The sequence below is a fragment of the Malania oleifera genome, chromosome 3, assembly GCF_029873635.1.
Source record: "Malania oleifera isolate guangnan ecotype guangnan chromosome 3, ASM2987363v1, whole genome shotgun sequence".
NCBI lineage: Eukaryota > Viridiplantae > Streptophyta > Magnoliopsida > Santalales > Ximeniaceae > Malania > Malania oleifera.
Genome location: NC_080419.1, coordinates 9,966,753 through 9,978,289, shown reverse-complemented (window position 1 = coordinate 9,978,289; position 11,537 = coordinate 9,966,753). Strand labels below are relative to the sequence as shown.

Here is an 11,537-nt window from a genome sequence, read left to right as displayed (position 1 = left end):
AAAGAAGATGCCTTGCTTAGCCCTTAAGTAAACCAACTCGTAGGAAAACCGTCGATGGTTTTCCCTGCCCTCAGAAAACCAGCGACGGTTTGGTAGTTGACCCTCCCCTGCTAACTGAAACCAGTGACGGTTTTCCCCAAGCTTCATAAAACTATTGACGATTTGGGTCCTGCCAAATCAATTTCCTTCTTTTTCTTTTGTTTTTCTTTATTTCTCTTTTTTATATTTATTTTCTTTTATTTTTTGGGTTCAGGTTTCTACAGCCTTGATTGAGTGTTTTAAAAAATTAAAAAAATACCATTAAGAAAAATTAATAATGAATATACAGTTGAATATATTGTGTGGGCATGATTAATCTGGAACATTAACTACATGATTGATGCAATATTATGAAATGCATGCTGGTAGTTGATTAGGAGTGCATGCTGATTGAACTGAATGCCACTTGCATGGATGTTTCAATGACTTGTGAATTGCATGTAGTAGAAACTCATAAGATATCTGGTGCATGGTTTGTGATATGCAGGATGGGAAAATGTTTTGTTTATTGACGACATGCTGCCAAATTTTTTATAAAATTTTTCCTACCCAAAATATTCAAAGTATATAAACCATGTGTCGAATGATTAACAAATACTGCATGCTACATTTTATTTTAAAGGATTACTGTATAATTAATGGAGTCATGATTATAGTTGATTAGCTTACCATGAATGAAAAGAGCTGTTATGCCATGCGATTACATATACAATTTTGTTTTTTGTAGGTTTTTTCTATTTCTCGAGGGTTGATCTAAATGGCAGGAAACTCAAGCAGTGTTCCGGTGACAGTATTGTTGCATATAGTGGGAAAATTATCACCAGAGTAGAAGGTGTTGGTTATAGTACTCAGCTAGTTCAACCAATTCGAATTGACCAAAGGTGTAAATTAAATAAATTGTATTCAAACATATACAAATATTTGCATATTGATCCAAATCAATATGCATTGCAGGTGATCGCAAGATACTCTATGCGAGGGTTCAATGATACAATCTTCTATAAGACTGTTCCCGTAACTGATAGATGATTACAATCTATGTCACGCCTCGAACCCGCAAATGGATCCTAGGTGTGAAAATAGTGACCTAAGCTATCTTTGTATCAATCAAACATACATGATACACTACTGGAAGGGGGTCCGACCTCATGGGGCATACGAAAACCCTAAAAACATATACATACACATCCATACTCATCAAATACGGAGCAAAAAATGTTCATTCTATCCATATGACATACCAAAGTAGAGTCTATACAACACTAGGATATACATTCCCATAATTACAAAACATACTCTGGGTGTCTACAAAAACCATCACGACAACCCGGTTACAAAACTTGTACCTATCCAGGAACTAAGTGTAGCTAAATGACCCCCCTGCTTCAGGATGCTAGGATGTTAGTTTCGGCTACCCAAAGGACCTGAAAACATTTGTATATACATTCGAGGTGAGACACCTTTCAGTAAGGAAGAAAGCAGGTTATATTGGTGTGTGGCATACTAGTGTTATTTTATGTAAAACATAACACTATACAATACAATACAGTTTCAAAACATTTCCATACAGTTCTATACAGTTCTAGTATTTTCACAAATCCATTCCAGTGCATACGATACCCAAACATACGGTTAGTGTCGTCACACTCAAGCAACCGATACCCTGTGATAACCGAAGCCTCACAACGGTACGTCGCCAATACAGTGTAGCTCACACTCATCGGTGACTAGCCGGAACACACAGGCGATATTTCACACCCTCGGATATAGAGCCGGACACTCTCACCCACAGTAATGAACCGGTACATGACGCAGCATACGGTAATTAGCCGCTACTAGATGATTTCACAAAATCTAGAATCTTTTTGGAACTCATGTTCCTATACTTATCAGCATATGATAATTAGCCGCCACTAGCTATTTTACAAAATACCTGGAACAATTATATACAACCATACATTCCACACTTATTTGATATATCGTAAATCGTATCATTTTCCAATTCAAACATATAGTTTTATACACATATGGATACAATCACCTCAATAATATAGTTTAAATACCACATACAGTTTTTCGAACAAAGTAGAGATGATACTTGAAAATCTCAATTTTTCTAAAAATTGTAACCCAAAAATCCCGCATTTTTACCTGATAGATTTCCCCAAATAAGTAATCAAAACATACATACGATCGTAACCTATAGGTTTACCAATCTCGATTTTAAAAATAAACTAATATAAACAAAATCCCCTTACCTTAACCCGAAATCGAACTGCAAACTCTACGACTCCCAAAACTACGAACCCAGACACTAAAACTTAAACAACGCAGAACAATACTTCCTTATAACTCGTACTACTACACATATTTCAAAACATAAATTGAAATCGAGCCTTACCTCGATTTTGAACCAAAACCCGAAACTACTCGAAACGAGATTCCGATCCACTATTTGCGAAGAGAATCCTGCCATGAATCAGGCGACGAATAGTGAAGGAATCTAGAGAGAGAGAGAGAGTGATCTTCAAGTTCTATAGAGAGAGGGCGAGAGGATTTTTTTAGATTTCTTAGCTTGGAAGTAATGGAAATTGATATTTATAGCCCTTGACTCGGCCGTCCTCGTCGACGAGTCATTGAATACACCTCGTTGACGAGACAGTGACCTCATCGACGAGCCTGAGATTCCCAGTTTCACGAAACCTCTCGGCTTCTCTTCGTCGACGAGCACCTGAACTTCGTCGCCGAGTACAGAAGGGACTTCGTCGATGAACTCTGGCTTCGTGGACGAAGCTTGTCCACTTTACCAATTTACCCTTCTTTTATATAATTAATCCTTATATCACGGTTCGGGTTCTTACAACCTCCCCTTCTCACAAAAATTTCGTCCTCGAAATTTGCAATCTTTCATCACGAACTTATTTATACTACTGAATACATACACATTCTAAGAAGAACCAGTGGCTATTTATATGCAGCCCCGTCACAATACATACATACATACCTTCCCTCACTCATGGAGTAGGAACACCATGGTTACCTACATATACGGCCTCAGGAGCTCACAATAAAATAGGACTCTCCTAGAGACTAACCACACAACACTAATACGATAACAGAGTACTACATACATACATACATACATACCCATACCAACCCTGCTATCTAACTACGACTCAAAACAACTGAGGGTGCTTCCGGCATATTTCAGCTTCTAATTCCCAAGAAGCTTCTTCAACCGCATGATTTTGCCACAAAACCTTCACTAATGGTATCTACTTGGTACGCAACTTCTGAACTTTTAGATCCAGAATCTGAACTGGTATTTCCTCATACGCCAAAGCATCCCTAAGTTCCAAGGACTCGTAATTAATAACATGCGACGGATCCTGCACGTACCTCCTTAACATGGATATGTGAAATACATCATGGATCCTTGAGAGCGCAGGGGGTACTACAATCCGGTAGGCCACCGGACCCACTCTGTAAAAACCCCAAAAATAGAGATATAAAAAAATTAGTGAATTGATTTCAAAAAAAAAAAAAAAATTAATTAATTAATTAAAATTTTAATTAATTAACTAATTAATTAATCGGATTTAAAAGAAAAAGAAAAAGAAAAAAAAATTAATTAAAATTTATTTTTATTTTTATTTTTTTTAATAAAATATATTATTATTAATATTAATTAAATATATATATTTATTATTATTATTATTATTATTATTATGTTAACCACCTGAAGCTTCTGAAGCTTCAGGTGGATTCTTAAAATTCACCCCCCCTAGATTCTTCTTCTTCTTCATTTTTATTCTTTTCTTCTGCAACTCTCAGAACTCTCTCTCTCCTCACGTTCTCTCTCCCTCACTCCTCGATTTCGTGACGGATTTTCGCCCGATTGAAAATCCGAAAATACCACTAGACTCCATTCGTTGCTGCCGTCATTTCTACCGGAGCGGATCGATGGTAGGAGCAGCGTAGGCATATTCCCTAGGGTAAGCCATTTCCCCCTTTTTCTTTAATTTCTTGCAAAATATAAGTCCAATTGACGAACGGACACCACCACGAGAATCTAGGGATGATTCTCTACAAGTCTAGTGGGACGGAATTCTCGTGGGGGTGTCGGGCCAAAACTCCAAATTTGGGGTGCGGCGATTATTAAGGGGCTTATTTTTAATTAATTAGCATTAATTTAGAAATGCTAAAATATTAAGCATCTGCGACTGAAATAGGATTTCTGAAATTTAGGACTCGGGTGAGCGCCGCGGGTGTAATTTTGGGACCCGCAGGCAAAATTTGAAAAATTAAGTAGGGATATTAAATAATAGTTTAAATATTAATTTGAGGTATATGGAGCCTAAGGAAGGCTATATGAGTATTATTTTGGAGAAATAGATTAATTAATCTGGGAAAAAATGTAAATTGCAGGAATTAAATTTCGGGCGCCAAGGGCGTGAAATTTTGGGTCCTAAGGAATTTCGCAATAGTCAGGTAAGGGAATAAACTAAAGCAGTAATTTTTCATACAAATTATTATTGATTATGAGTAAATTTATTTTCAAAAAAGCATATGTTATATTGTGTATTACGCATGAAATGTACGATTGGGAAAATACTGCTATGATGATTAAAATGTATATGTATGTATGAGATGTAAATAATTCACGTTTTTAGAATATGAAGTATGACTTTTAACAGCATATGTGTGGCATGAATATTATTTTATGTGAAATGTATTATGATGTGAAAGATTTTACGAACCAAGCATGATTTCAGGCATTTATGAAAATATGAGTTATGTTGTGATGGTTTTGACGATTGTGTGATAAATGAGGTATTTTCAGTATATATATACCTGAAACAATTTTGGCGCGAGGCCATATATTTATGTTATCGGCACGAGGCCGTATTTATGTTTTTGGCGCGAGGCCATATATTTATGTTATCGGCACGAGGCCGTATTTATGTTATCGGCACGAGGCCGTATTTATGTTATTGGCGCGAGGCCACGTATTTATATTTTCGGCACGAGGCCGTATCTATGTTTTCGGCACGAGGCCGTAATGATGTTACGTATGATCATGTATTATATGTTTTCACAACCAGGATGTTAGTTTAGTTCAGACCAGGAGCTCGGTACCGTAGCTATGGGTTCATTTTGGCACGAGGCCTTATTAGTGCTACCGTCCCACGAGGGGATGGGAGATGGATAGTCGATGTGGCTTTCAGTAGAGTGTGGACGTCCACCTGGCAGTCCGGACCAGGGTGTGGTGGGCTCATCGTACTTACAGACATATTTGATTCGGCAGTGGTCGGCCAGCCATTGTCGGGTCCCGCCTTCGGGCTGCACAACCCGTCATGGGGGGTAATACATGACACCAGCTAGCTAGTCATCCTGGGTTTGTTTTCAGTACTACAGTTATAACAGATGATTTTATGTATGATATGATTTATTAACAGATGTGAAAATATATGTTTACCCAATACGATATGATTATGTTTATAAAATTATGAAATGTACTGTATATGTACAAATGCATTAAATATTCATGTTGTCACACAGCTGTATTTAGTTTATTTTCCCTTACTGAGAAGTGTCTCACCCCCAAACTTAATTAATTTTTCAGGAGCTCCTGAGAGACTGGCGGGTCAGGGCCGCCGTTGAGCTAGTGAGATTACCCTGTGAGAAGGGTAAGATTTTGTAATAGTGTCAGAGTTATTTTGTGTTTGACCCTAGAGATATTTGGATGTATGTGAGGATGTATAGAATGCTCTGGTATTATGTTTTATGATTGGATGTTTGAGATTTTATGTTTACTGCTGCTAGGTTTTCCGCTGTGTTTGACAGGTGTCCCCGCTACCCACGGGTTCGGGTTGACCATTTTTATTTATTATGTGATATTTTATGTTAAGAAATTGAGGGACGTTACACACTCATTCTAGAATCTCGAATGGTTCGATATACCTTGAGCTCAACTTGCCATTCCTCCCGAATCTTATCACTCCTTTCATTGGAGCGATTCTCAGAAAAACCTTACCCCCACCTCAAATTCCAACTCGCAGCGGTGAACATCCGCGTAATTCTTATGCCGTTTCTGAGCCGATTTAATCCTATCCTAGATTAAACCCACCTTTTTAGATGCTTGCTATACAAGTTCAGGTCCTAACACCTGACGTTCACCAACCTCATCCCAATACAAAGGAGATCGACGCCTCCGACCATACAAAGCCTCGAACGGTGCCATCCCGATATTAGTTTGGAAGCTATTGTTATAGGTAAACTCCACTAGTGGCAGAAACTGAATCCAACTACCACTGAAATCAACACGCAAGCCCGTAACATATCCTCCAAAATTTGTATTATCCTCTTTGACTGTCCATCAGTTTGGGGGTGGAACACTGTACTAAAAGTAAGTTTCATCCCTAATGCTTCCTGCAAGCTCTTCTAGAATCGAGAAGTAAACCTCGGGTTTCGATCTGAAAAAATTGACACCGGTACCTCATGCATTCTTACTATCTCATGCACGTACAAGTCTGCTAGCCTACTCAAAGGGTAGCTAACCTTCATCGGTACAAAGTGAGCAGATTTCATCAACCTGTCCATGATTACCCAGATAGCATTCTGCCTATGAAGCGCTGGCGGTAATTCGGTAACAAAGTCCATGGAAATATGCTCCCATTTCCAGAACAAAATAACTAAGGCCTGTAACAGCCCTGCCGATCTATGATGCTTAGCTTTCACTTGCTAACACGTCAGACACTGCTCCACGAATCGGACAATATCCCTCTTCATACCACTCCACCAGAAGAACTCACGTAAATCCTGATACATCTTCGTGCTACTCGGATGTACCGTATACAAGGAATTATGCGCCTCCTCTAGAATCGTCCTTCTGATCTCTTCGTCGTTTGGAACACACAGCCTGGTCTCAAACCTCAACACACCTCTCTCAGAGATGTTAAAATCTGCAGCCAATCCCTGCTGTGCTTTCCTCACAGTCTCAACCAACTCTGCATCCCTAGTCTATGTGGTTTTAATACACTAAAACAAAGTCGGTTGAATCACCAAGATAGAAATGAAAGCCTGATGATCACCAACCATTAACTCTACGCCAAAGATTTCTAGATCTCGTCTAATATGATGCTGAGCTATAATTGCAGACAGTGCCGCATGCTCTGACTTCCAACTCAACGCGTCAGCTACCACATTAGCCTTTCCCGGATGACAACTGATCGTGCATTCGTAGTCCTTGATCAACTCCAACCATCGCCTCTGCCTCATATTTAGCTCATTCTGCATGAAAAAGTACCTGAGGCTTTTGTGGTCAGTGAAAATCTCACACTGAACACTGTACAGGTAGTGCCGCTAGATCTTTAACACATAAACTATATCGGCCAATTCTAGATCATGTGTAGAGTAATTCTTCTCGTATTCCTTAAGTTGACAAGAAGCATAAGTAATTACCTTACCCTATTGCATAAACACACATTTCAAACCTTTCAGAGATGCGTCGCTATAAATCACAAAATCGTCATTCCCCGAAGGAATGGTCAAGATCGGAGCAGTAACTAATCGTCGTTTCAGCTCCTAGAAACATTGCTCATAATCCTTGGTCCAATCAAACTTCACACCCTTCTTGGTAAATTGTGTCAGAGTCCTAGACAACTTAGAGAATCCTTCCACGAACCGACGATAATAACCTGCCAATCCTAGAAAACTCCGAACCTCCTGCACATTCTTCGGTCTTGTCCAGTCAACCACAACTTCAATCTTGCTAGGATCAACTGAGATACCGAACTTAGACACCACATGACCTAAGAACGCAACCTGATTCAACCAGAACTCACACTTCTTCAGCTTGGCATACAACTTCCTATCTCGTAGAATCTGTAGCACCAACCTCGAATGGTTTTCAGGCTCTTTCGGACTCCTCGAGTATACCGGAATGTCATCAATGAACACCACTATGAATTGGTCCAGGTACTCATGGAAAATCCTGTTCATCAGATCCATGAACACTGCCGGAGCATTCATCATCCCAAAAGGCATGACTAAGAACTCATAGTGGCCATATCTGGTTCGGAAAGCAGTCTTCGCAACATCCTCAGATCGAATCCTCACCTGATGATACCTTGACCGTAGGTCGATCTTCGAAAAGACCTGCGTTCCCTGCAGCTGGTTAAGGAGATCATCAATACAAGGCAATGGGTAACGATTTTCACAGTCACCTTGTTAATCTCATGGTAGTCAATTCACATACGCATCGGCTCGTCCTTCTTCTTCACAAATAAAATTGGAGCTCCCCAGGGCGATACACTAGGTCAGATAAAACCCTGGTCTAGGAGTCCCTGCAACTGCTCCTTCAACTCCTGAAGTTCTGTTGGAGCCATCTGGTATGGAGCTTTAGAGATTGGTGTCTTTCCACGCAGCAAATCTATCGCAAACTCCATCTCACGATTTGGAGGTAAACTGGGTAAAACTTTCGAAAACACATCTGAAAACTCGTTGACCACCTGAATATCCTCCAGCCTCAACTTCCCTCGCAATGGTTCCTTCACGCAAGCTAGGTATCCCTGACATCCGTCTAAGAGTAGCCTCCTCACCTGTAATGCCGATAGAATTTGTGGCGTCAAACGCACACATGATCCCACGAACTCATACTCCCGTTTCCCAGGAGGTCTGAACACTACTACCTTCCTACGACAATCAATCACCGCATAACTAGAGAATAGCCAATTCAACCTCAGTATGACGTCGAAACCAGACATGTCATATACTACAAGATTCGCTGGTAGCAGCCTCCCTTGAGTTACCACTAGGCAGTTTCCTAACATCTTACCACAGATCGTTACACTCCCAGTCGGCGTAGCCACATACAACCTCTCATCCATCATTCAGGTTTCAACCCCACACAACTTCACAAAACTAGCAAATATAAACGAATGGGTTGCTCTAGAATCAAATAAAACAACAGATTTATTTGAAAGCGTTAACATGGTACCTATCACCACGTTCCTAGCGTGTTCTGCATCTGCTGGAGTAAGTGAATATACCCTCACCGGAGCTGTGGTTGCCTGGTAGTTTCCCCGAGGCATCTGATTACCCCTACGGTTCTGGCTCTGTGCAGGCGTATCTCTCCTCGGTGCCTGACAGCTCCGTGACATATGGCCCGACATGCCATAGTTGTAGCAGTTACCCCAGAATGGCTAACATTTTCCATCGTGCCATTTACGACACTTGGCGCACGGTGCAGAGGATGGATCCCCCTGAGAATTCTACCGCTTGGTGTTCTGTAGGGGTGAGCAAAATTCGGTGAAAATTGAATTAACCGAATTAACAGGCCGAAATTGGTCGGTTTGGTTCGGGTAAAAATCCCGGTTCGGTCGGTTCGGTTATAATTCCACAAAATTTTGGTTAATCGGTTTCGGTTCGGTTAAGGGTAAAAAAATTTCGGTTAACCGAATTAACCGAATTACTAATTAATTAGATTTTAAATATAATTTATGAATATAAATTTTGCTTATGCAAGTGCATGAAGGAGTTTAATTAACATATTTCGATTCTTTGTTTTACGGTAAAATATTATTTTCATTAATAAAATTAATAAATAAGGTATTTAATTAAGTTAGATTTGGTTTTAAAAAAAATTTAAAATTGGTTAACCGAATTACCCGAATGGGCAATTCGGTCGGGGTCGGTTCGGTTTCCATCGTCAATTCGGTCGGTTCGGTTAATGGTTTTATTTAACCGAATTTTTCGGTTAATTCGGTTAATTACCCGAATTTAACCGAACCGACCGTTTGCTCACCCCGAATTTAACACTCGATAACCAGAACTATAGTTCTTATTCTTCTTCCACTGTCCTTGCCGAGGACCAGTCTGAGACCCAGAAGATACTGGTCTCTTCCTATGTTCCTGCACCACCTCGTCTCCCTGGAGGTCGGTCTCAACTATGGTGGCTTTATCTATTAAAACAGAGAACTCGCGGATTTGCAGCATCCCCAAAAGCCGGCGGATGTCTTTCCTTAGACCCCTCTCAAACCTCTGAGCCTTCTTGTACTCATTCGGGACCATGTACGGTGCGAATTGAGATAAATCGATATATCTGGCTGCATATCTCTGCACCGTCAGGGTGCCCTACATCAGGCCTGAGAACTCATCAGCCTTCACATCACGAGTGGAAGCCGAGAAGTATCTCTCAAAGAATACCTCTTTTACGCGGCCCCACATCATACTCGATGGACTAGCTCTCTGCTTTTCAAGCAGAGTCACTGCAATCCACCAACGTCCGGCCTCTCCAGACAGCTGGAAAGTAGCGTAAAGGACTCTCTGCCTATTTGTGTAGTGGAGGACTTCTAGAATTCTCTCAGTCTTCTCGACCCAGTCTTCTTCTATAAATGGATTAAGTCCTCCTACAAATGTCGGAGGGTGCATACGTGTGAACCTATCAATGGTACACCCCACATCGGTAGGAGAGCTTTCGAGTCTTATAACACTTCGCTCGATCTCTCGCATAACCTGCCTCGTCAACCCTCATGGCATGGAAAGAGACTCATCACTCACAGTCCCCTCAGAGCCACTATCCAAGTTGTTATCCTTAAGCTCCATTCTGAAAATAGAATAGGAATCGGTTAGAATTCCTATATCGTACATAGTTAACACAATCGTTAGAACTAATCATGTCAACTACCACTCAAACGGGTCCAAGTCTGCCCTATCACACTGACACAAATCCATCAATGGTTTGCCGTGATCTTGCTGAAATCGTCATTCCAGGAAGAACACAAAACATCGCCAACGAGTCCCTGTCTAGCAACAACACAATCCTCGACCTACTCTACCCATTCCCTACATCCTATACTTTGGTATGTACACATAAATACACCTAACCAAGTCTACAAGACCTAACAACCTGGTTAGCTCTGATACCACACTGTCACACCCCGAACCAGCAGATGGGTCCCAGGTGTTAAAATAGTGACCCAAACTATCTCTGTATCAATCAAACATACATGATACACTACTGAAATGGGGTCCGACCCCGTGGGGTATATGGAAACCCTAAAAACATATACATACACATTCATACTCATCAAATATGTAGCGAAAAATGTTCATTCTATCCTTATAACATACCATACCAGAGTATACAACACTAGGATATACGTTCCCATAATTACAAAACATACTCCGGGTGTCTACAAAAACCGTCACGACAACTCGATTACAAAACTCGTACCTATCTAGGCACTAATTGTAGCAAAATGACACCCCCTCTTCCGAATGCTAGGATGTTAGTTTTGGCTACCCAAAGGACCTGAAAACATTTATATATACAATCGGGGTAAGACACCTTTCAGTAAGGAAGAAAGCAGGTTATATCAGTGTGTGGCATACCAGTGTTATTTTACGTAAAACATAACACCATACAATGCGATATAGTTTCAAAACATTTTCATATAGTTCCAGTATTTTCACAAATCCATTCCAGTACAAAC

The 11,537-nt window shown here is 40.4% G+C and overlaps 1 protein-coding gene across 1 annotated transcript; it reads right to left on the bottom strand.

Moving 5' to 3' along the window:
• Nucleotides 1-9,843: 9,843 nt before the first annotated feature.
• LOC131151158 (uncharacterized) lies at nt 9,844-10,554 on the bottom strand. The gene is made up of 2 exons (XM_058102406.1): nt 10,249-10,554; nt 9,844-10,176 (listed from the first exon to the last, which is right to left on the bottom strand). Exons 1-2 carry the CDS (start codon nt 10,552-10,554, stop codon nt 9,844-9,846), a joined length of 639 nt encoding a protein of 212 aa, XP_057958389.1.
• Nucleotides 10,555-11,537: the final 983 nt, after the last annotated feature.

Excerpts from the sequence above, each read along its gene's own strand:
- LOC131151158 (XM_058102406.1), bottom strand. The coding sequence starts at position 10,554 with ATGCGAGAGATCGAGCGAAGTGTTATAAGACTCGAAAGCTCTCCTACC. Across the intron at positions 10,177-10,248 it reads TGTGGGGCCGCGTAAAAGAG|GGCACCCTGACGGTGCAGAG; the intron begins GTATTCTTTGAG and ends GGCCTGATGTAG.